General features: G+C 36.8%; 1 protein-coding gene across 1 annotated transcript in view; it reads left to right on the top strand.

The window, feature by feature from the left end:
- tdrd3.L (tudor domain containing 3 L homeolog) overlaps positions 1–26,572 on the top strand; it is a gene marked incomplete at its 5' end in the record, with an annotated part of 109,962 nt that overhangs the window by 66,798 nt on the left and 16,592 nt on the right. The window contains 6 exon segments of the mRNA NM_001091305.1: positions 2,253–2,394; positions 8,889–8,960; positions 9,830–9,979; positions 11,887–12,024; positions 15,598–15,754; positions 17,815–17,940. Of these exon segments, the coding sequence (NP_001084774.1) occupies positions 2,253–2,394; positions 8,889–8,960; positions 9,830–9,979; positions 11,887–12,024; positions 15,598–15,754; positions 17,815–17,940 (785 nt within the window).

Raw genomic sequence — 26,572 nt, 5'->3', positions numbered from 1 at the left:
TTCGTATGTGGTTTGATCTTTGGTATTCAGTAGTATGGGAGACATTAAAAAAAAAAAAAACACATAAACCCACAAAGTAAGCAATCTTGTACACTTGTAAACCACAGCATTTTATGGACGCTGGCACAGATAAGATATAGCACTGCCTTCATTTATGTTTAATAGAGGAAATCTAAGATCTAGGAAAAACATATTGATCATTTCCTTTATACAAGTAACCGTTCATCTTTCCTAATATAACTCGAATGAGTCCTACATTTCAGTAATGAGAGAGCTTGTTCCAAAGCTACAGTACAATTAGAACAAACCGAATACAAAAAGGCCAAACAATGTATTGACCAGTTTGAAAAGACTTAAAAAGCACTGTCCTTATTAATTCTGCATGTTTTTATATCCGCTTCTTGGCTCAGCCGAGTTTGATATTTTTTTTTTTTTTTTTTTTTTAGTAGAGAAAAGTTTTAATCCCTTGTCTTCCACAGGAAAGCTTATTATACATTATGAAATGGCTTTGCGTTATCAAGAAGGCTAATATGTGAGACATTACTGTAGGATTCTACCTATATCTATCTATCTATATTAAGCAGTGCAGTATTTAAATGCTATAATCTGTTATCTAATCCTATTTAGGTTGTTCCCTGACAGACTGAAGAACAAATGCATTTGTCTTGTCCTGCGTTTTGTATGTCTGCTACTATTATATATCTTGTGTGCGTGGAAGTAGCTATTATTATTCAACATAATATCATTTTTGTAAAAAAAAGTTATCGAATAATTCATTTCTTTCACTGATTTAGGCCAAGAAGTATGGTGGCATGCTTAATAGGTGCAGATATAATTCTGTAGCGTTTTGCCATATTGCTTAGGTTGAAATGCGTTAGGGTCTGGCCACACAAGCAGATTTGGGGAGATTAGTCGCCCCAGTGACAAATCTCCTTTTCTTTCTGGGCTACAATCTCCCAGAACTGCCTTCCCCCTGCCTTCCACCGGCTAAAATGAAAATCACCAGCGGCAATGCACACGCACCGCTTCTTTTCCCGAAGTTGCCTCACGAGGAAACTTTGTGTGACTTCGGAAAACGAAGCGATGCGTTTTCATTGGCGCAGACGATTTTCATTTTAGCCGGCAGAGGGCAGGCGGTTCGGGGAGATTGTCGCCCCGAAGAAGAGGAGATTTGTCGCTGGGGTGACTAATCTCCCCGAATCTGCTTGTGTGGCCAGACCCTTAGGTATACCTATATGTTAGGTAGACTTGCTATAACGAGGCACTAGTTAGGTGCCATAGAAGTGGAGTGGGAGAGTATAAAGAAGCCACATGGGTAATGTAGTTCCTGTAATGGGAGTGCCATTGTACGGAAACCAACATCACACCTGTCTTGTTTTATGTGAGGAAAGGCTGTTGGCCCTGTAACCATTTTAATCTAGGTTTAAGTACTTTTTAATTAAAAAATATTCTTTGCTTAAAGGGGTGGCTCGCCTTCAAGTTAATTTTTAGTATGTTATAGAGAGGCCAAATTTAAGTAACTTTTCAACTAGTCTTCCCTATTTATTTTTCATAGTATTTTAATTATTTGCCCTTTTCTTATGACTCTTTCCGGCTTTCAAATGGGGTCACTGACCCCATCTAAAAAACAAATGCTTTCTAAGGCTACATATTTATTAGTATTGCTACTTTTTATTACTCTGCTTTCTATGCAGACCCTCTCCTATCCATATCCCAGTCTCTTATTCAAATCAATGCATGGTTGGTAGGGTAATTTGAACCCTAGCAACCAGATAGCTGAAATCGCTAACTGGAGAGCTGCTGAATAAAAGGCTAAATAGCTCAAAAACCACAAAAGATAAAAAATGAAATCCAATTGCAATTTGTCTCAGAATATCACTCTCTACATCATACTAAAAGTTAACTCAAAGGTAAACAACCCCTTTAAGAAGTATACAAGTAACATGAATATGTTGTTGACATATATGCACTTATGCCATTATGTAAATGTAATCAAGTCACCCTAGTGGTGCAGTATATCATGTGAGACTCTCCCTGGACCTTATTATGGTTCCTTCATTTTCAATAAAAAAAGGAACAGGAAAGTAAACAATTGCAGCATATGTGGCTGCTTATTCGAAACGCCATATAAACAAACAGCTCCTGTTTGTCTGACAGTCACATGCTTGTGAAAGAAAATGTAATTCTTTTCCTGGCAACTTTAGAAAAGCTAGCATCTAATTGTATTCTGCATCTTTCTCTTTCCCTCTTAGTCTGAACACTCCACCTGGCACAAAAATAAAGCTATTAGGAACTATTGAAGTGAAAAATGGATACTTGCTTTTGGATGACACCAACACTGTCGTTCTTGGAGGTGAAGTGGAACATCTCATAGAGAAGTGGGAGCTGCAGAGGGTGAGGTTAACACAAATCATTTTGAATTCTTGTTTTTGGCTGTGTTATTAAATTGACTCTTCCAGGCAGAGAACGAGCATTCTTTTGAAAGTATGCGTCCATTATTCTCCTATAACAGTGTTTGCCTATTTACTCCAAGCAAGCAGAACTAACACAAGCTATTTATTGAAGGTAAAATACCTCTTCAGAGAAGTAAACCGCTGGAAACGACTTCAGCATATCTGTATAGTAGTGTCACCTGCACGTATTTGCTGGGAAAGACATTTTCATCCCCCATTTCATACATTATTGTCCTTAAGAGCAGGGCGTTAACAACAAGTAAAACATGGGTTGCAACTTAATGTTCCATACTTCCAGGCACTTGTTCAACAACACAATATTGTTATAATCTTGTCTATGAAAAATATAACTGAACAATACAATGTAGAATCTATTGTCTTGAAAGCTTGGCATCTGGGATTTTTAGTGAAGAGATTTTTTCCTCTAATTTGGAGTACCATACCTTTATGCTACTACAATTATTTAAGCCCAACATATAAACTGTAGGGTTGGTTTGCCACCAGTTTGGATGCAAGCAAGGTTAGTTATGATTCTATGGAGAATGTAATTATCCTTTCTGTATAATGGGTTTCTGGTAGGGATGCTCCAAATTCAGCATTCAGATTCGGCCCAATCCAAGTGCATGGCCGAACCGAATATAAAAAAGCATGGTCACTCAAACAAGGGAGTCAAATCCTAAAATAGTAGATGCGGTGCATCCCTAGTTTCTGGAAAATAGATACCATAAAATTTTTCACATGACTTCTTTTGTGGAAGGGATGTCAAAGCAGCACTTACTGATAAAACTGCAACTCCCAAAATCATTGTACAAGGTGCCACAGCTTATTGAAAGTAATATTGTTCTTCCAAGCAAACTAGCCATCATTTACAGGTATGGATCAGTTCATGGATCAGATCTAGAAACCAGTTAACTAGAAAGATCCAAATTATGGGAAGGTCAGCTTGCATAATAAATAATATGAATAATTCATATTTTTCAAAAAAATGTTTTATACTTGATCCAAACTAAGATCAAATGAATCAACAAACGTATTGGGTTTATTTAATGTTAGGAAAAAGAAGTGAAATGAAAACACTGTCCATAAACACTCACTTCAAAGCAAACTAGTTCAGTGTGGCAAACTAGTTCAGTTAGGCTAAAAAGAGTAACTGTAACCAATGGTTTATACTACTATCGGCAAAGTATTTTTGTTGGCTGATTAAGATACCACCGTTTCCACCATTTGCTGGTTTTTAAATGAATGTTTTTTAAGGACATTGTTCCTGCACTGCGGCCTTACGGGCTACTAGCAGTGGGTTTGTCTTTTGTGGGCGCTCCTCTTTTTAGCCAAATTTTATTAAAAGTTAAGTTTTATATAAGGCAGTTTGGCCAATCATACTATATAGGCGCCACACTGAACTAGTTTGCTTTGAAGTGAGTGTTTATGGACTAACAGTGTTTCCATTTCACTTCTTCTTTTTCTTCTCCTGTGATTAGTAGTTTAATCTACACAAACTTGCAGTGTGTTTGCATTAGTAATACTGTGTTCACTGCTCCCCATTTCATTTCCTGTTTATTTAATGTTAAATTATTTTTTAATAGACTTGAGTTATGGAGAGATAAATTGTGGAAACACCCCTTATTAGGAAAACCCCAGCTCCCGAGAATTCTGGATAACATTTTCCATTCCATACCTGTATAAACATTTAAAGTAGGGAATGCCTGAAGTAGACCTGTACATAACCACAGGTTAAGGTTCTGTCACCTTAAAACTTTGTCTGGTTTGTTTTCCCTTGAAGCCTCTACACTAAACCCCTTTTTTTTGGTTCTTGTTTTAATCATGGGGTAGTAATAAAAGTTTTTATTTAGTTATAAATTATTGGGCACATTTGTAAACATAGATCAAATTTGCACAAGGGCAGTGACCCATAACAACCAATCCATGGCTAGATTTTTCAGCAAGCTGCAGGTCAGACATTTTATTTGTTGCCATGGTTTACTGTCCTATATGTGCTACTTGCAAGCAATTAGTGTTTTCAAGATAACGCTTGGAAATGTTTTATTTTAAAGGAAATACAGTATATTGTGTGAAGAACTCGAATGTGCTGGAAAAGTAGTGTTTCCAGCTAATTTATTGAAAATTTCTGCAAAAAACGCTACTAGCCCCACCCATCTGTTCCACTTCTAGCTACCTCTTTTCCCAGGCTTTGTAGGGGAGCTAGTGGCACTCTGCATACTACACTGTAGGTTATGAACCAATCAGCGGCTATGCTGGCCTGAAAGGGAACTGAAGCCTGTAAGACTACAGGCCTATAATTAGCTATTCCCTTCCTACTGTTCTTCTGGCAGGGACCATTAAATCATGCCCACCCCTCATTTGAAAAACGGGAAGTGACTATGGGGAGCTCAAGTAAGGGGCCATTTTTAAAGTTGATAATACTGTTTAAAATGGAAGTTCAGCTTCCTAGCAGTGTGGCCCCTTTAAACAAGATGGCAGCAGTGAAACAAGGACTCATTTTGCAAGTTTATTAAGTACAAGGAACAGCCAGTGGGTCAGAGTAATCTAACACACACATAGGGTCCTGTCCAGCTGCTAATTTCACTGGTACGGGTATGGGATCTGTTATCCGGAAACCCGTTATCCAGAAAGCTCTGAATTACCGAAAGGCCCTATTGAAGGCAAAACCATCCTATTGGCTTTATTTAATGTTTACATGATTTTCTAGTAGACCTAAGGGATGAAGATGCAAATTACGGAAAGATCTGTTATCCAGAAACCCCCAGGTTCCTAGCATTCTAAATAACAGGTCACATACCTGTATTATACTGCATCTATAATATACAGTGGCTGGTTTCCTTCTCTACCACCTGTTAGTTTTTAAACCAGATACTGTACATTCATGACTCTAATTTGAGCCCAACCAGCCCGTCACCAGCCACCAGTCCAATCTATAGCTCTGTCTTTATTGAAAAGCTTGGAATTTAGTAGAATATTTACAACAACACACATAGAGCACGCATTCTCAAAGGGAATCTATAACCCAAACAATTCAGGTCTCTCTAGCAACATTTAGGAGCAGATTTATTAAAGGGTCAAATTAATTTTCAAATTTTTTTATGGTCAAAACTCGACTAGAAAATTATCTAAACTCGATTTTCGTTTGTTTTTTTTTAAAAAATTCTAATTGGATTTTCGAGATTTATCATAATCTTGTTCTTTTTGAATTTGACTATTTGCCACCTTAAACCTGGTGAATTACTGTTTAAGTCAATGGGAGAGGTCCAGGGATCAATTTGGAGATGTTGTCAGCCTTCCTGACATTTAAGTTTTTTTCAGAAAAAAAACTAGAACCGAGTTTGATCGAATTCAAGTTTTCGGGTTGTTCAAATGCGTTCAAGTTTCAAAAATTAAATTTTAATAATGAATTTCGGCCAGTCGAATTTCAGATTCATTCGAATTTAAGGGAGTTTAAAAAAACATGAATTCTAAATTTGACCCTTGTCTACTTGTGCCTCCAAAACTACTGTTTTGTATACATAACATTTTCATCAAATATGTATTCTTTCTAATAATACTGTATATGACATTGGATAATCCCATTATGAAGTACCTAAGTTACAGTTGGAACCAGCATTGTTTTCTGTGTGACGTATGGTTAAATGACACTGTAAAACAGAAGGCAATGGCACAACACTTTAGTTCTCAACTTAGTGCAAGTTCCCCAGTGGCCACTTTCTGCTGGAAAATACATAAAATTCAGGATGGAACAGCACCACTTGTCTTTAGTATAAGCTTGATAAAGAGCCCGGAATGTTGCTGTAATGCCCTAAAAAACTATGCAATAAAGGCATTTTTATTCTACAAAAGTGGTGCTGTTTCATCCTGGATTAAATGACACTGTAAAATAAAACTGAAAAAATATTGCCATTCCCCCAATATACATACACCTATGAGATGGGTCAAATATTTTGTTGAAGACCTCACTTAAACACAGGCTATCCAGGGTAAGTAGAGGACATGAATTGAGTTTCTGTTGCAGTTTCTGACCACTGAAAGCCGAGAAAGACAAAATGACATTAGCTTTGCTATAGCATAAGCATTTGGATTATTAATAGGGAAGTTAAATGACAAATTCTCTCTTATATTTATTTCCTATCCGTTTCCACTCCTTGTTTCTCTCCCCACTGACTGGTGGCCTGTGGTGATGCCTTTTTAATATGCAGTCGTTATTGCTACGGATGTATTCTGCACTGCTAGCTGCCTATTCTTTTGCACAAGATTTAACTCTTGTCTGCTGCCCTGGGTAGCAAAACAACTCATTTCTCCTCCTGCCTGCCTGATACAAAGTTTCCATAACATTAGTTTTTTTCACATTATTTTTCTGCAACAGATTAATTGTTTCGATAGTTTCACTTTTATTATGCTATCTATCTGCAGACAGAGAGGATTTTAGTAAATGTATGTATGCATGTATATATAGTTGGATTTATAAAGAGCTAGTAGGATACACAGTGCTGATGTTTTAGTGATATTAAAAAAAAAATGTAGGAGTAGAGGGTGAAATAGAAGCAAAAAAAGGATAATTTTATGTGGTCTTGTTTCTGAAAAAGGGACCTTCCCAAGTCCATGAAGAAACATAGGCCTTTGTTTTCTTTATTGTTAATATTTATAGGGGCAAATGTCATGGTATAAACACGAACCCAGCTGTTGTGAATGCTTAATTATTGTTTTTCTTAAATAGGTTATTTTTCTTATAATTTTCAACCCAATGCTTTTTTTTTCCTACTGCAGAAAATTCCCACTGTGTTGTTTGTCAGTAGTGCATTGCAGACTCATGCCGGATCCAACCAGTCAGAGCAATGAAATCATTAAATCTATTAGCTACCATAAAAAATAGACTATTTCTGACACATTGCATAAATATTTTCTGTATTCTCTGTGAAGGTGTTATTGGCCAATATTGCAGTCTTATTATTATAATAAGATTACCAGTGTACAAATAATCCCCCTGCATAAAAGATTCTTGCTTACAAAACGGTCTCAACAAAGGTTAAACGGATACGTTTTCTACTGGTAATCTGATTTTCAGGCATGCAGTCAGCCTGTGTGCAGCTACACTGAGCTCAAGGATGCATACTTTTATGTTTCTTTGCCCCTATCTACTCCATGTAGCTTTACACAGGCTGATGCTGTGTCTGTCCAACCATTGTCGGAATAAGTTTTTATATAGTAGTGCGATTTTAAAGTAATTTCAGGTTGTATATTCAAGTAACAGGATATATATATATATATATATATATATATATATATATATATATATATATATATATATATATATATATATATATATATATATATATATATATATTTTATGTAACATATATATTTTTTAAATGGAAATAAATAGATTTTTTAAAGGGGGGTTCACCTTCAAACAACTAGTTGGTTTCAGATAGATCACCAGAAATAACAACTTTTTCCAATGACTTTCTATTTTCTATGTGCGACTGTTTTTCTAATATTGAAGTATATGAGCTGCCAGATTAAAAAACCAGAGACACAAACATTCAACTTTAAGCTTAGATTTTGGGAAAAAAAGTAAAAAAAAAAGGAAAGCAATATAAAAAAGTCTTTATTTCTGGGGAACAACTGAATTGAAAAAAGTGTTTGGAAGGTGAACAACCCCTTTAATGGTCTAATTTAATGGAAGAGCTTTTTTTATTTTATCTAGATTCAGGTTTATAATATAATATATATTTTTCACAAATGGGTGATTTTTAGCGTGAATCAATTTCGCTTTTTGAACACCCTGTGTGACTTTGTAAAGCCTAATTAGCCCTTAATTTAACTGTGACACCAGTAGAATGCCCCCCCCCAGCTAGGGCTAAAGACTGATGGGCTGCAGACATTGTTTGCACAGTGTCTACAGCTCTTAATAGCAGTAACGCTATTATTAAGAGATATTACTGTAAAAAATGTGGACCATGTTAGAGTTCCTTTGTCACAGAAGATGGTGACTGTCACAGCTTTTCATAGATGTGTATGGGAAATGCTTTGCATATGGCAGACCTTATTATGACTGGAAGATTACTACTCCGAAAAACTTGCTTTAGTATATAGGAGTGGTGTTCTAACTGTCACCACCATGTCTGTCATGGCAGAGCTTTTCCAATAAATCTCTATAGAAAGAAGGGAAAGGCATCTTTTTATGGCAACTTTCTTTTCCATATTAGAAAAAATAAATAAATAAATAAAAAATAGAAAGCACTAAAAGACTCGTTATTTCTGGTGTACTATATGAAAACAACTGAACTGGAAAAAAAGGGGATGAATAAGGGATCTTGTGGGACTGTAGCAACTGGGGTCCACTTTCATACAGACTTACATGCACCTATTAAAATAAAATGACCTGTACAAATTATATATTTTAATTGATTTTTTTTTTTTTACCAGAGTTTATCAAAGCACAGTAGAAGCAATATTGGAATAGAAGGAGGACCCCCACCATTTGTGCCTTTTGGACAGGTATATTTTTCTTGTCTTAAAAAAAAAAGTTGCATTTGTTTGTTATAATAATGAAAGTCGTTTTAGATGTATTAAACTGGTCACATGGACGAGCCGTGAGGCTGTTGCCAGGCTTGTCTCGCCAAAAGGCCTAACAAGGGGATTTAGAGAGGGGCTCAAATATAATCATTTGAGAAATACTGTAAGATAGTCAATGCTCTCCTGTATGAACTAATGATGTTTCTCTAAAGAGCAGATTTTCTCATTTAACACAATTGAAACAGCATGGCTTCTCTCACAGAGCAGTAGCAGCCTAGTTTGACAGAAGACAACTGAAAGGGATGATCTGTTGGCTACTAGGGCCAGAACTAGGGGTAGGCAGAAGAGGCACCTGCCTAGGGCGCAATGATAGAGGGGTGCTGTGGAGGTAAAAGGAAAAAGTAAAGTTAAACTAAAGAGGTAGACTAGAAATGTTGTACGTTATGTTTTAGGCTTCTGTAACAGCAAAAGGAACCCACAGCCCTTTAGCAGTAAAGATCTGTCTCCAAAGATGCCCCAGTAGCTCCCCATCTTCTTTTCTGCTGATTCACTGCACATGCTCTGTGCTGCTGTCACTAACTGAGCCACTCACAATATACAGTACACAGTTTGTCCATTTTCAGCTTGTAGTTGGTCTTTAAATGGGCTTCTGTTCCTGAAGTTCTATTTCAATCATCATTGTTCGTCTAGCATTTTTATGTGTATGGGTTTCAGTGTTAAATCACACATATTTATGAAGCTCAAGGTGCTGATGTGCATAATTAACTCTCATAATTATTTTTTAGTCTTAAGTCTAAAAATTTAGTCAAACTGAGTACCATGCTAATAGTTATAATTTGTTTCATTATCAGCGATGTGCATCAGTTGCTTCAGTAGACAGCAAAGAACTCGATAGCCGAAAAACTCTGCAAGCTTCCAGTGTGACAAAAGCTGTTGGAGAGAATGATGAATTTGAAAAGCAAAGAACTGCTGCTATAGCAGAAGTTGCTAAGAGCAAAGAGGTTTGAGCCTTATCGTATTTTCATGTTTATCAGTGCAAAATACTGGAATATTTTATGCAGTGTTTACATGTTTATGGTTTCTATCCTTAAGATAAATATTTTCAGAGTAGATCTGCCTTAATCATGTTGATGTCTTCTTTCCAAAGTCTGGGGGTGATGGAGGAGCTCATTATATCGTTTGAAGGGAGGGTGCTAGTAGTAGGAATATGGGTAAAAGCCAAACAATATTTAATTTGTGCTTAATAATAAGCTTTTTTTTAATTATAAAAGGCTAAATGTATTTACAGTAGAAGTCCTATTCATTTGCCAAGTGATGAGCAGAGGTTTGTATTGCCCCTTTTACATAATAAACTTTTATAGTCTTGCTACTTTCATTCATTAGTTTTAATAGTGCCCTGATATTTCACCTTTTTTGCCAAATGAGCTGCGCCAGCTCAGTGTGATACGGACAGGCTTTCTGTCTTTTGTTTTATACTTGAATTTTTTAAAGCTGAAATGATCATAGCCATGTTTTAACAAATTTGTCTTCTTGATGCTTACCATACTGTGCTTAAAGTGGCAGTATAAAATGAAGTCATTTTTATTTCCTGACTTGTACGAGTGCAATGAAAACAAATTAGTAGTGCCCCTTTAAATAGAACTTTTATTGTGAAAGAACAAATGATCCAATACTGTGTTATTGCTAATGTCCTGGAATCTTTAAAATAACCCAGGTGATGTCACAGTCAAGTTCGGGAGCCCTCTTATTAGCATAAGGGTGGCTGAGCACATTCATGTTCTAAAGGTATGTTGTGCTAATATGTAAAAAGGTTTCTATATGTTGATAGGACTGCTGAAATTATCCACATAATTTTATTTTTTTCTTGGAATCTACATAGTCTTCATGTCTTTTTACAGTAACAGTGAAGAGAGCCCTTTTTTCCTCCATGTTGCCATGAAGCACTGAGTAAATCGCACCTTTAAAGATCAAGTCTAACTTTACCATTTGACAATTTTGGATTCCAGCCTCTACATCAGTAGATATTAAACCAATCATAGAAGGAAGCCTTTAGACAAACTGTATCTGCCACATTTAGGAAGGTACCAGAAGGCATGCTTTTAAGATTGAATTGTTTACACATGGGAGTAAGACCTTTAAAATTGTGCAAGTAACATTGGGTGGACTGTAGAGAGGACCATGTGATGTACCTGTGGGAAATGCATTTTACCTTGCTTTAACATTCTTTTAATTGCAGATTTATTCTCTGAGTAGATCATCTTTATGATGCTATTAAGATTAATCTTTAAGATTGCTTTGCCTCATTAGCTCTAGTATGCCATGAGCAGTCCTCTAATGGAGTAATTTGTCGTGTGGCAGAACACTACGAGATATTCCATTTCATATCCATGTGCTGCAGGACAATGGGTTTACCATCACTTTGCCCCATAAATACCTTAATATTATGATTAGGATGTTACAAGCCCCATCTTTTTGGGGAAAAAAATCATTTTATTTGTTGGCATCTTCTGATATTACTCATTTTAAAATACCACAGTAAACTTTGCAAAAACTTGGCCTTTGTGTAATATTGTTCTGGAAGTCAACCACTTTAACGCTCATGTTATTTTATTTTCTGCTATATAGTTTTCCATTTTAGTTTACTGTTATGGCTGAGTTCAAAGTAGCTCATAAACACGCACATTACACAACTTATTTTTTTTACTGCTTCAAACACTGTAGAATGAAAAGCCAATGAGTAGATAACTGCTCTTGTTATGGAAATTAGCGTTTTATTTATCAGTAGGTGCAGCTTAATAATAAAAAAATGCAGCTTTCATGGATTTATTGCCTTCTGCATTATGGCTTAATCTTTGGGATGAGTTTAAAATTGAGTTGTTTACTTTAATACAGCTTCTCTTATCTCCAGACAAAGACGTTCGGAGGAGGTGGTAATGCTGGGAGTAATCTCAATCCAGGTGCTGGAGGGAGCCGTAACAGGGAAGTGTTCCAAAAAGAGAAGATAATCAGAGCTGAAGGGAAATCAGAAGGAGTATATCGTGAACTAGTAAGTTTAACCTCTTCGCTGCCAGACGATTTGGCTGATTTGGTACTTTTATTGCCAGACAATTTTTGAACATTTTGAACTCTTTCACTTTAAGGGCCTTTCCTGGGGGAAAGTTTAGTTTACCCAGGAAAACAATATATTGTTTTTTTCAGGACAACCTGAGCTTTCTAAATATGCTAGAATTTTGATGTAATTCCACTTCTGTAAAAAAATATAGGCTTGTAAGTGTCTAGTGAAATGAAAAAAATCATGTTTCATGTAGTACAATCACATATATCGGAAACATAATTTATTTTATGTACAAGAGCACAGCTTGGAAAGGTCTATGTTTCCTGAACGCGGCAATACCAAATATATATAGTTTTATGGAGATTTCTCACTTGTATAGATCAAAATCTCCAAGTAGTACACTACCAAATTACCAAAGCACCGCTCCACAAAACAGCATACTTCTGATTTCAAGGCCAAACATTCCACTAGCAGTAGGGTAAAGATATCTTTGTACGCCAAACTAACAAGTTGCAATTCTTTCCTGAAGTTATTTTTTATAGAAATTGGTGGAATTTTTTGAAAAATGACCTCAAAGCTTCCAATCTACAGCATCATATCTCCCACACATCATTAGGTACCAATGTGAAACACCCTAAATATGATTACCAGGAGTCCACTGAACAGCTTGATGCCCAATATGCATAGATATACCAAAGCAGCTGGCATGTGCGGACCCCAAATAAAATTCATGCATATGAATTTTCTTGGCTGTCTTTTTGCCTTCTGTGAAGAATACTCCCTGACTGTGTATTATGCACCACAACAGCACAAAGACCCCCCAAAACCCATACATCTTTGGAAAGTACACATTCTGACAAATCCAAAATGGTTAATTATGTCTTTCTACTACAAACTACCATACTGCAAAGCTACAAGAATGTAGGTACTACGTGCTTGGCAGTTAGGGCTTTTCCTTGCAAGAACGTAGTACCTACGTTCTTGGCAGGTAAAAGGTTAAACAACTTAACTGCATACTAACCCTTCCAGTGCTTTACTAGGGTTCCAGGTCATGTTATATGAGGGGCAGACGCTGTATTCATTGTTCAAACTTCTATTCTGTACCTTTACCTTTACCAGACATGCTAATCTATACTTGTGTCTGGTGTGATGTGTTATGCAAGATGCATAGTATAGGGTGCACCTATGGAAGGAAGCTCTGAAATTAACACCTGTGTTGAGGAAGTACTTCCAGGGATCATGTCGCTGCCTCTAGTAAAAATCTTAGTACAGGTCCGGGATCCGTTATCTGGAAACCCATTATCCAGAAAGCTCAGAATTACAGAAAGGCCGTCTCCCATAGACTCCAAATAATACAATTTTTTTTTTAATTTTCTTTTTTCTCTGTAATAATAAAACAGTAGCTTGTACTTGATCCAAACTAAGATAAAATGAATCCTTATTGGACGCAAAACCAGCCGATTGGGTTTATTTAATGTTTACATGATTTTCTAGTAGACTTAAGGTATGAAGATCCAAATTACAGAAAGATCCATTATCCGGAAAACCCCAGGTCCCGAGCATTCAGGATAATAGGTCCCATACCTGTAATAAAGCAATTGCAATTTACCTCTTTTTTTTTTGCTCTGTGTTGATTCCTTCTCCTGTAGTCTTAAAAAAGAAACAGTCATGTGGTGTTGTACAAGTAAATGTTATTCTTCAATGCAGTTTCATTTCCTGTTTTTCTGCCCTATTTCACTCCTTGGTTTTTTTGTAGTCTTCAATTCAGACCACTACTTATTGCTAGGGATTTTTTCTTCTGGAAATCACTGAATCAATTGTTTTTTTAAATTACTTATATTATATACACTGAATAAATAGTACAGGGCCTGTCCAGAAAGGCAAAAATCTAAAAATCTTTTAAATGAAGACCAGTCTTAATCTTAAAGGGGCTGTCCACCTTTGAGTGAACTTTCAGTATGATGTAGAGAGTGATATTCTGAGACAATTTGCAATTAGTTTTAATTTTTTATTATTTGTGTTTTTTTGAGTTATTAAGCTTTTTATTCAGCAGCTCTCCAGTTTGCAATTTCAGCAATCTGGTTACTAGGGTCACAATTACCCTAGCAACCATGCATTGATTTGAATAAAAGACTAGAATATGAATAGGAGAGGCCTGAATAGAAAGATAAGGAATAAAAAGTAGCAATAACAATAAATATGTGGCTTCACAAAGCATTTGTTTTTAGTAGGGATGCACCAAAGGATCCGGTCCGGGATTCGGCCAGGTTTCGGCCTTTTTCAGCAGGATTCGGCAGAATCCTTCTGCCCGGCCGAACCCGAATCCAAATACTAATTTGCTATGCAAATTAGGGACGGGGAGGGAAATCACTTGACCCACAAAACAAGGAAGTCAAAATGTTTTTCCCATCCCACCCATAATTTGCATATGCAAATTTGGATTTGGTTCAGTATTGGGCCCATATCTTTCGCGAAGGATTCGGGGGTTCGGTCGAATCCAAAATAGTGGATTGAGTACATCCCTAGTTTTTATAAGTGGTCACTGACCCCCATTTGAAAGATATAAAGAGTTAGAAGAAAATGGCAAATAATTAAAAAACTATAACAAATAAATAATGAATTTATTGGAAGTTGATTGGAATTGGCCACTCTATAACATACTAAAAGTTAACTAAAAAATGAACCACCCCTTTAACTGGCTACTGTTAATAACATAACAAAAATTTATTTGTCGTGACCTAGCCCTTTAATCTCACTAAAATGTAGTTTTAAGATGTAATTGTGTTTTTATTGTAAATAATTTGCCACAACGAACACTTTACCATGCTGGATTTTACAACAACAATCCAATAAAATGACAGGAATTAATATGGATTCTGTGTCCTTCAAGGGGTAATGAGAAGCATGTTTTTTTGAAGAAAAATATGTTGTTTGGCTGCCTGGAACCGTGTTCTGATATGCGCTTGTGATTCGAGATTATTGGAAGTACTTGTCAGTTTATTGTTGGCTGTTTTATTCCTCTTGTTTATTTTATTAGATGCGTCATTCCATTTGCTTTGATTACAGTGTAAACTATTTGTTTCCTCGTTCCCTTTTATAATTGGTGCAGTACCAACTAAATAAATAAATACTGTTTTCGTTCACCGAGAAAGAAACCGTATAAAACAAGGCAACATCAATATTCTATTTCCCTTTTAATGTTAAAATGCTGCTGCTGTAAATTTGCACGTTCAATCTCCGTAGGCTTTTTCTGATTAATTTGAGGCAGTTGCAATATGCAAAAGAAGTGTTTGTCTTTATAGAAGCGACATTGTATGAATGACTTTTCATATGAAAGCTTCTTTTAATTTCATGTCCTTTTCATACACATTTGAAAAACAGATTAGACCCTCTTGATCGCAGAAGATTTAGGCTTGCTTGAGCATATAGAAATAATTTGCTTTAGACCAGGATAATTTAGACCGGGATTTTGTATCATCTGAAATGCTTAATAAAAGATTAACGTTAATGGGGAACACCAGAGCAGGCGTCAGTTTTGTAAAGCACCGTGTTCTTCTGTTGCAGGTCGATGAAAAAGCGCTGAGACATATCACGGAAATGGGATTTTGTAAGGATGCAGCCAGGCAGGCACTTATGGACCACAGCAATAACGTGGAAGCTGCCTTAAATTTCCTCTTGACAGGCAGCAAACCCAAAGTAGTTCAAGGACCACCACCCAGAGGTAAAAATTGGTGATATTTGACCTATTATAAGGGACATCTCCAGGATATGTTAGTTATTTAAAAGTAGCACTTCTGCCTGTAACCTTCAGATATACTTTTTATGCAACAAGAGCAATATTTTCATTATTTTTCTTCCCTGGGTGTACTTTTTCCATTTGCAAAAGTTAAATTTTCAACCCCCATATGTAATATGTAACTAAGTTTGCCCAGTAGCAGTAACCCATAGCAACCAATAAGATGCTTGCTTTTTAACAGGTGACTGCTAAATTCTACCTGCTGATTGGTTGCTATTGGTTACTGCACCTGGGCAATCTTAGTGCCTTTTATTACATAACTCCCCAAGAGTTCCAAGGCTTGCTGAGGCAACAGCTCGAAGAAGTCTGTCCAGGGTGGATGTTGCCTAGTGCTTTTAATGTAATCAGCATTTCTTTATCTCCAGCACTAGGGATGGGCGAATTTAACCCGTTTCGACAAAAATTTGCCGCCAGTGAAATATCGCTGACGCACATTAGTCTGTTTTTTTGACACGCGTCATTTCTGCAGTGAAACAGTGCGAAAAAATTTGCCCAACCCTATCCATCACTCCTTAAAGAATGTCTTCATTATAGTTCATAGCTGGTCATCCACCAGGAAAACTAGGCGGAAAGGAAAACTATACCCTCAAAATGAACACTTAAGCAACAAGCAATTTAAATCATATTAAGTTGCATATTAAAGAATCTTACCAAACTGCTCTATATAAATAAGTACATCTTGCCCTTTTACATCACTTGTGTTGAGCCACCATTTTGTGATGGTCTGTGTGCTGCCTCAGAGATCACCTGACCAGAAATACTACAACTCTAACTGTAACAGGAAGAAGTGTCGAAGCAAAAGACAGAACTCTGTCTGTTAATTGACTCGTGACCTAACAAGTATAGTTTGTTTGGTATGTTTGTGTGCATAGTGAATCGTACAATCGCAGGGGGCTGTCCTTATTTTTTAAAATGGCAATTTTCTATTTATGATTACCTAATGGCACATATAACTAGAAAAGTATATTATTATGAAAATGGTTTATTTACATGAAGCAGGGTTTTACATATGAGCTGCTTTATGCAATATCTTTTTATAAAGACCTACATTATTTGGGGAGTATAGTTTTCCTTTAAGTTTGCTACTTGCCTAGTAATCGACAGCAACCAATGAGATTTTTGTGTTTGAACAAAGGTACCTGCTGATCGGTTGTCATTGGTTACTAGACATGTGCCAAACTTAAGACTATGACCTTGGCGTAATAACAGAGAACTGTGTTGATGAAAAGTTCCAAAAGATCAATATTGATCTTGTGGAATTCTTGTTTTTACTACAAACTTGTTTGTTGGTGAAATTGTAAAACTAAATAAACATAAAGTTACAAAAAAAAAATCTGATCAAGTCCCTTCAAGGTCAATTTAATACATCACATTGTAGAGGAAGTGTGAATAATTGTAGTCAGGTATCTAGTGACAATAAATGTAGGTTTGTATTTTGCTCTGCATCTCATCTGACAAGCTGTTGCATAATACTTGATTGAAGCCTATTGTTTAACCACATACACATATTGCATCTTATTTCACTGTAGAAGAAGGGGTATTTGAAAGATAAAATAAATAAAATGAGAAATGGTGCCATGTATTTGAATATGCTTCACTATTCTGCTTTAGGCTTTGTATGCTATCCTAGTAAATTGAAATGATGCGGATCGCATCGGAGCTCACCCAGTTCAACTCTGTCTTCCCAGCCGCTGCCTTAGCGAACAGCCAGCCACTCCGTGCCGGTAAATCTGAAATGCACGGCAAGGAACGCGTAAGTCAGCACAGCACATCCCCCGCAAGATTCCCCCTGTGTGTTTGTTTCAATAAAGCCAACTTTTCTACACAACGCCTGTGTCCTCACATTGTTTCCTGGATCAGCGCCTAGTATGTGGGAGTTTTCCATTTGCATTTCGGATTTACCGGCACCGAGTTTTTTTTTTTTTTAATGGCTAATTGTAGATTACATATATATATATATTTCCACATCTAATGCTTACTAACAGGAAAGGGCAAAGGCAGAGGAAGAACACGTGGAGAAGAAGATGATGAATTAACAAGTGCCAGGCCTTCAGCACCAAGTACTCTATTTGACTTTTTGGAATCCAAGATGGGGAGTTTTTCTATTGAAGGTGAGTAAAATTGCTGTTTTTTTTATTTAAATTGTATTGATTTTTTGAAATGGAGGATTAAAGAAAAGAACAGGGAAACACAAATGCGTACATTCAGATGCAGTACACACCTTACTTATCTAAGTATGACATCAAAGGTGTCCATCCAACTTTTACACATTGCAGGTAAAATTCTGGCTAGAGTAATCTCCTGATAACAGCTATGGCTATACATATTAGTTTTAGGGAGATAGGCATAGGGTCACTAGGGATTGAAGAGTCTGAGTGTGAAAGGGAGCTGGGGGAAGTGGTGTGAAGGGTGTCCGTGCCCTATTGAGGTATTTCACAGTTTTTCTAATTGTTGTCTCTCAAACTCCACCCACGGTAGCTACAGTAGCTTGTGCTGCAAGCAAAACGGTTTAATTACTGTTATGTATGACCGTATATGTTCAGCAACCAGCAATCATTTACTGGTCTATATTGAAAGTAAACATCTAAATGTCAAGGTTAATAAATAACCTTAAACATGTTCTGCACTAGACTATGGAATATCAGAACTAAAGATTTTGTACTGCTTGTACCACACCAGTAGATGAAGTTATATTCTTTATGTAAACCAGTGGGGAAAATTATGCAACGTCCATTAGCTTTTCTAAAATTAATTCATATAACTTTGTTTAATTTCCTCTGTTTTTGGCTCCACTTTTTTACTTATATAGTATAGTATTGAAGACTTACAGGGGAATGTAATAAAAGTCGCAAAGAGCAAAACAATTTGCACCAATAAGACTAAAATATCCACATCTCGCAGTGTAATATTGTTCCTTAAACTGTTATTGCATTGCGAATTTTAATTGCGCATTGCGAATTTTAATTGCGCACTCATAAGAAGTGCTTGAAGGTGTCGTAATCTTTTGGAGCAAACATAACTACTTTTTCAGTAAGAAGTTTTATTACCTTGACTGCGCATTGGCGCAAACTATAAAATTCGCAAACGGTCTTTCACTGTCGGAAGTGGTCGCTAAACAGTTTCCGGGCTCGCAAAAGCTATATTAAATTCGCACAAAGCAAAATTTGTTCGCACAAAGGCATAACTTTTCGCATTGCGAATATTTTTTCCGTTTGCGATTTTTATTACATTCCCCCGTTAATGATAACCATACAACTGTTTCTGCTATGCAACATTTCCACTATATTAGTTCATATGACACATGGTTTCCAGAATCTTCAATTAAATTTGAAAATCAGTTCCAATCACTGACATTAACCAGAGTAAAAGAGCACTGTTATTGGTATTGAGCAGTTATGGGAAATTCACATAAACTTCTATATGTCTGTTTTCAACCTGAATTAAGAGAGAACCCATATGTGCATATCAAAGGTCATTGGCCAGTCTGTAGACCAAATGGGGGCAGATTACTGTGGTCAGCTGTAGACAGAGCTACACACAAGTCTTCTGTTAAAGAGCTGAAGCACGTGTGTATGCGAGGGAAGTACGGAAAGCAAGGTAACAAAGTAAAGCCCTGTTTATTTTATTAAAATTTGCTCATGTTTCATTCCTGTCTCCTGATTATCCCCACAAGTTGTCATTTGGAATGCAGACCAGCCTATTATTATTTAAGGCCCACAGATAGGAACTAAAGTGGACACACAAAAAAACCTGAAACTATTTCCAGGCTCCTGGGACTTGTTTTTCTGATCTGAAAAAAACGCCAGTGGTTTTTGCACAACTACTACTGGATGTGTCCCCACTGGACAGGTATTGCGGTACAGATTGTTTTGGAGCAATCCTTTTGATATCAGTTTACCTGGTTCATCATCCAGCTACTAAGTTAGTGACTTCAGACATTAAAAGGTATTCCAATGTTTGTTACATGGTCAGTCTGGCCCCTTCTCTGCACATTAATAGCATTATTATGAATTAGGACCTGTGGATCATTTGTGAAAAAAATTAAGAATGTAAATCTTTAAGAAACACAAAGCAATAACCAACAGAATATGATTGTTTTGACATATTGCTAGGTTTTTATTGCTAATGTACACTGAGTATAGGTGAAACCATTCAAATTGTTTTGGCACATTGTTTCATGACAGGAGAAATTGTATCCATCTAACAAGTGTGTAATTATAAGAGTGCAGAGTGTGTCCAAATGCTATAATTGTCACTGTGGGTATAGGAATGCAATTATATTGTTTTTATTGTTTAGATTTAACAAAATCATAAACACTGTCTAGCCCTGCTCTACTGACATTAGTTTCATGTGTTATGACATGGAATTTTGGCATCTATACTTAAAAAGCAGAACTATGACTAGATGAATGGATTTAATTGTGAGGGATTCCTTTGCAACACGCATTTTGTATTTTGGGATTCAAACCTCCCTAAGTGATCCAACCCTTTGACTCACATATATGTGAAAACTGCTGTATTAGTTCCAGTGGTATACAGGATTGTAATTATTTTTTTTCACACCATGGCTGTAGACTGGTCCACTTTTGTATACTACATATATGTAGAAATATTGACTCTGTTATGGTTTTAGGGGTATCTGGGAAAAATATTTCAAAAATATGATCCTAAGTTTTTGACTTCATGTCTCCAGGTGTTAGATTATAGCAAGCAGCATTCGTTATACATTGACCCCCAATGAAAGAAAGATCCTTTAAGTTTAACCTATCCTTTATCCTTTAAGCAGCATCTGTGGGCCGAAGGTTGTAAATCACGAAAGGAGGAATGTACTAAAAATCACAAGCATTATTTAAGGGTCAGGGCACACATCCAGATTCGGGTGGTGTAGTCGCCTGGCGACAAATCTCCTCTTCTTCTGGGCGACTAATCTCCCCAAACTGCCTCCCGCCGGCTAGAATGTAAATCGCCGGCGGGATGGCACTCGGAGCGCTTCGTTTTCTGAAGTCACCCGAAGTTGTCTCATGAGGAAACTTCGGGCAACTTCGGGAAACAAAGCGTGCCGAGTGCTATAATGTAAATGCCGACGGGAGGCAGTTCAGGGAGATTAATCGCCCGAAGAAGAGGAGATATGTCGCCGGGCGACTAATCTCCTCAAATATGAGCATGTGCCCTGACCGTAAAAAAACGTTTTTGCAAATGTTTAGCACTGCTCACAATGTACAATCATCCACTGACGAATATTAAATTGTGCATTATTGCTAAGCAAAAGGTTTAGCATTAACACCAGCCTTTTGGGTGCAAATTTTGCGATGAAGTCGTTGAGCGAACGAAATTTACATTACCCCATTAAAATAGAAAATGATATAGTTTATTTTGTCTTTGCATATGTTGATACCGTATATTTTTCTGAAATAATCTATCTTATTAGAAGGAGCTCCTGCACTTTTATTTTCTGCAACTCTGTAGAAATGACCTGTGCCTTACAAATAATGTCATACATAATGTTTTATTCTTTCTCTAATGTCTGGAATAATTATTTAAAATAACTAAAAGCATACAGATATATATATATATATATATATATATATATATATATATATATATATATATATATTTTTTTTTTTTTTTAAGGCAAGCTGTAATATTAAGTTTTTCTGCTGTACATAGATTATCTATAAAGCCCAAAGTCACTCAACTATGCTTACTTTTATCTTCCATTAGGCAGTTGATAATTCAAATATGCCCTGGAAAAAAAGGCAGGCAGTGACTGGACCATTTAGTCAAAAAAATGCAGAAATTTGTATTCTCTCATAAAGATGGCCTTACACATTCCATCTTTAAAGGGGGAAATTAATCATTGACAGCGCACTTTGAGCACAAAACACACAAGTTCATCTTTATATGACATGCAATTCCCTAATAGCTTTTTTGCATTTTTTTGACTAAGTTGTCCAGTCAGTGTCTGCTTTAGTTCTGGTTTTCCTGTGAATATCTGTTCCATGTTTTGAAAGGTCTGGAACATGAGCACTTGAACCTCCACGTGTTTGGAGAGTTCAGCTTCAATGACTGGACTTTCTGTTTCTAATTTAGTTCACGTATTTTTCAGACAGCTATTTTTTACTTGCTAAAATCACTTCTGTTTTTGTTTTGCATTTTTCTTATGCTGTCTTGCTGTGATGTATTCATTTAGCAAGCAATACTTGCCCAGTGTGGATCTGCAGTCCTTATATTATGTATCTAAGAGTTAGTTTGAATCTGTCCACTTACCACTCACCTTCTAGTTTTTCTCTTATTTAGCAGTCAATGCCACTTATAAAAATTATTTTCTTTTGAGAGACTCATCATTGGAGTCTCTGCATTTCGATTTATTGTGCTCCTACTGCAGTGCTTTCCTCTGGGGTTGCTTTATGACCTCCAAAGAAGGAATTTGGGAAGGAAGGAAAACCATGATTATTTATAATTTATGGGACAATTAATTACTGGTTGTTATTTCTTAAGTGCCAGATTTATCACACAAATTCCACATTTTACTTATTGGAAGGAAAGTCTAAATCACCGGGCCAAGGTTCATCTCCGCAAGCAACATGGAGTGATGCATTTTATGCGTCTTCCTTCTTCATGCATGTGCACATGCACAGTAGAGTAACAAGCCAAACTTTAACCAAAAAGGCAGCTTTTTAATATATATATTGTGCATGCATTGGCCAGAGTGTATTAAAGAAGGAAGAAGAGGACCATGCCATGGTGCTTGCTGTAAAGTATCTGACCTGGTGCATTTTTCTGCTTACAGGAGCTCCAGCACAAGGCATCTGGTAAGCTATTACAATTACTGTGGGGGAGGGCTTACATTTGGCTCCCCAGCCAGTGATCAGAAGCTTCTCAGTGTATGTCAGTGCAGAACAGGTTTTTAACAAGCAGATATGAAGCCAACTATCATTTAATCATTTCGATTTGTAGAACAGTCAGTATGGTAGCTCACAATTAAATGAAAAACAAACAAAAATGTGCCATTGTCTTCAAATGAACTTTGTAGCCGTTTGTCTGAACGTTTATAGAAACATACATTTAAGGTACACTGCTAATGGCAGAAGAAATACTAATGAAGGTGCATAAATGGTTTGTCCTTTTACCTATTGAGAGCATTATGAGCACTGTGAATCAATGAACATGATTCCTGTAGACGTCAGCACAAATTTATGATATTAGCTAATAATGATACATTTCATTGTGCCTGCATATTGAAAAAAAGCCCAAACAATTTTCTCCTTAAAAAGATAAGTGCCAGGGCAAAAAATTGTGTAGATAATTGGGAAACAATTTACTGTGTATACGCGCCAAGCTCAATATTATGTGTCCAGAAAAAAATAACTGTGTCTTGATATTTTAAGTGCTTGTTTTTGCTGAGGTACAAGAGGATAAACAGTATTTTCCAGCCATTCACCTGAAAGCATGTAACCGCTATTATGACTTTGTGAGTCTAACTTTGTATTTGATTCTGCTTAAAGGGCAAGAAAAACTCTGTATACAGGGCAGTGTTAGCATGTCTTTATCTTATTAAGCAGTAAGATTCTAATTCATTCATAAATGAGATTAATTCACAAGAAGCCTAGGTTATTGAAATAAAATATAATGTAATTAAGCATTGAATCGTGTATTTAGTTTTGCTAAAATAATTAGGTTAAATATATAAACTTGCTTGATTATGTCGATTAAAGGCAGCTGTTTTAATTGATACTGTAGTAGCTAATATTTCACAGATACTGCTGAGAATTGTATCCAATAATGTAGCAAATTGTAACCGTTCAGATTCTGCACCTGGATCACTGAGCTGCGAGACAAACACCAGAGACAGGAACATTAAACTCCAAACTTAAATTTTGGAAAAACTGTAAAAAATATTTTATCAAAAATGGAAATTGATAAAATTCTATATTTTTGGTGAACAATCTGAAAATAACTGAACTGAAAAAAAGGGTTTGGAAGGTGAACAACCCTTTAATTTTCATGTCTCTGGTTTCAGTCTGGCAGCTCAGTTATCCAGGTGCAGATTCTGGTATAGGTATACCTTCCACCACTAGGAGGCAGAACATTGTGAAAATAACTCCTCCCTCTGTATACCCCTCTGCTTAGCTGCCTGGGGCTCAGTTTTTCCTCAAGGAGACAGAACCTCCTGAAATGTACTTCTGACATTTTCTTTAGCCAGCTCCACTGGCACCAGGGGCTGACCCAGAGCACTTTTCAAGGAGTTCCCTCTTTTATAGCTTCCCCCTATGTGGGATCTGCAGTGCTCGGGCACATATGTCTCTTTGAGGAAGCCACAAAAGATCAGCATTCAGGCCACAATACGAAACAGAACTTCGCTCCCTCAGCCATGGACTTGCACGCCTTCCTGCGGGGGTCACTTTTTTCGCCCCTCTTGCCCTGGTTCTTGTACCTGATCAGCATGAACAGAACGGAACCCTGGCACCTTCCGCCTTCCCCGGACCTTCTCTCACAATGTCCGATTCAGCATCCTAACCCAGCAGTACTGCATTTGATGATGTGTCTATTGATGCCCTAGCACTCCAATGTAAGGGATTTTCTTCCCAGGTGATCCAAACCATGCTAGCTGCCCAGAAACCAGTTTCTTCACGCACTTACCACAGAGTTTGGAAGAACTTCAGGGACTGGTGCTTCCATATGAACTTTCCCTGGAATAATTTCTCACTAACAGCCATCCTAGGTTTCCTTCAATCATGCCTCAGTAAGGACCTGTCCCTCACAGGAACTCCCAGAAATACATACCTTCTTCCAAGGAGTTGCACACATCACACCTCTGTACAAAGCACCCATTCCCCCTTGGGACCGCAACCTGGCCCTTAAAGCGCAATAGGATACTCCATACGAACCCCTGGCTACTATTCCACTGCTATGGCTTACCTGGAAGACAGTTTTGCTATTGCATCCGCACCGTGGGTCTCTTTCTTGGAAGCACCACTTTCTGATTTTCCACACAAATAAAGTGGCCCTCTGCACTGTTCCTTCTTTCCTACATAAGGTTGTGATTGGATTTCACCTCAACCAGGAGATCTTCCCACCTCCTTCTGCCTAAAATGAAGAAGGAGAGGGCATTAAATTCCCTGGACCTGGTTAGGTCCCTCAAATTCTACCTCGACTGCCCAATAAAATTCACACTTCTTCCTCGCTGTTCATCCTTCCCACAGGACCCCAAAAGGGGGAACCTGCAGGTGTATTAAGGAGGCTATTCGCGCAGCATTCATAGCAAAAGGAAGATCTTACCCTTTCCATGTTCCAGCACACTCTACTAGGGCAGTCAGTACTTCCTGGACTTTCCGGAACCATGCCTTTGTGACGTAGCTGTGCAAGGCCACCACATGGTCATCCATCATTCATTCTTTTGCCAAGTTCTGCAAATTTGAGGACTTAGCAGCAGATAATGAACATTTTGGAAAAAAAGTTCTGCAGGCCACAGTGATTTCACAATAAGCCTCACTTCCTCCCTCCCTTCAGTCAATGGGGACAGCTTTGGTATGTCCCTCAGACATAAAAGAGAAAAAGGGAATTAGTATTAAACTATTTATCCTTTTTCACTGAAGTCTGTGTCAACTTTGGTCTTCTGCCAGTAATCTCTATCCACTCCACCCTATTTGCTTTAGACCAGAGGTTCACAAATCGTTTTGATCAAACAGCCTTCTTATCATAGTAAATATTCAGAATACGCTCATTTGAAATATTATTACTGTGCCATTGGACTCATTGTTAATATGAATTAATGCTTTCAATCTCAGAATAAGAGCTGACTGAAACCTTAGGTAGGCTGTACGTAGGACCCACTGGTAAATATAGTTTGTGGGAAGTCCACTCGGAGTTTCAGACTTCATCAGAATCTGACTGAGCCTTATGAGTGAGGCTGGGCTATAATACCTTGTTGCAGAGTTAGCACTTTATAAATAATAAAATGCATTTGTATTACTCAACATAGGATAGATATATTGTTCTAAAAGAAAGGATCCAGGTGGTATTGTATCCAGTGTTGTTGTGCTGTGGCCCTTAGAGTAATTATTTCTCTTGCAAAAGATGAATGCCACCAAGTTACATTTTTTTTCCAAAAGAAAGAAAATACAATATCTTTTGTCAATAACAGAAATAACTATATAATTATAAAGTGACTTGTTTTTTAGTGTGGATATAATATACAGTTACAAGAAAAAAAACCCTGCTGTTTCCATTCTTAAATTAGGTGCAAACAAGAAAACTGGCATCAGGAATGGCCTATAAATAATGCTCTGTCAAAGATGGGTACAAGTGAAAAGCATGTGATATATTGTACATTTCAACAAGCTTGTTTTTTATACTGTGCATGAAAAGGCTGGTTCTATAATTATCTCCCAAAGGTCATCTAAAACATGCAACAGCAGAATGAAAAGAACACATGAAATGTGACTTGAGTGTTTATACTGTATACCAGTGATAGAACTAGATATAGATAGATAGATATTTTTTTTTATTATTTTTGTTTTTTTGTTTTTTTACTGGACACCTACCAGAGACTTAGGAGACAGTATAAAAGATATAATTTAGAAAAATTTATTTTTAAAAGTGTTTATTTTTTGTCAATAAATATAGATAACTTGCGTTGTTTTTTCCAACACTTTCATGCAAATCAATATTTTAGACAGTGGTGGTATAGCAGACAACAGGCAAAATAAATTGCTTCTGTTCAATATGAATTAGTGAGCAGCA

Source organism: Xenopus laevis, chromosome 2L (assembly GCF_017654675.1).
Source record: "Xenopus laevis strain J_2021 chromosome 2L, Xenopus_laevis_v10.1, whole genome shotgun sequence".
Taxonomy (NCBI): domain Eukaryota; kingdom Metazoa; phylum Chordata; class Amphibia; order Anura; family Pipidae; genus Xenopus; species Xenopus laevis.
The sequence above is the reverse complement of the archived record's forward strand: the minus strand, read 5'-3'. Positions and strand labels throughout refer to the sequence as shown.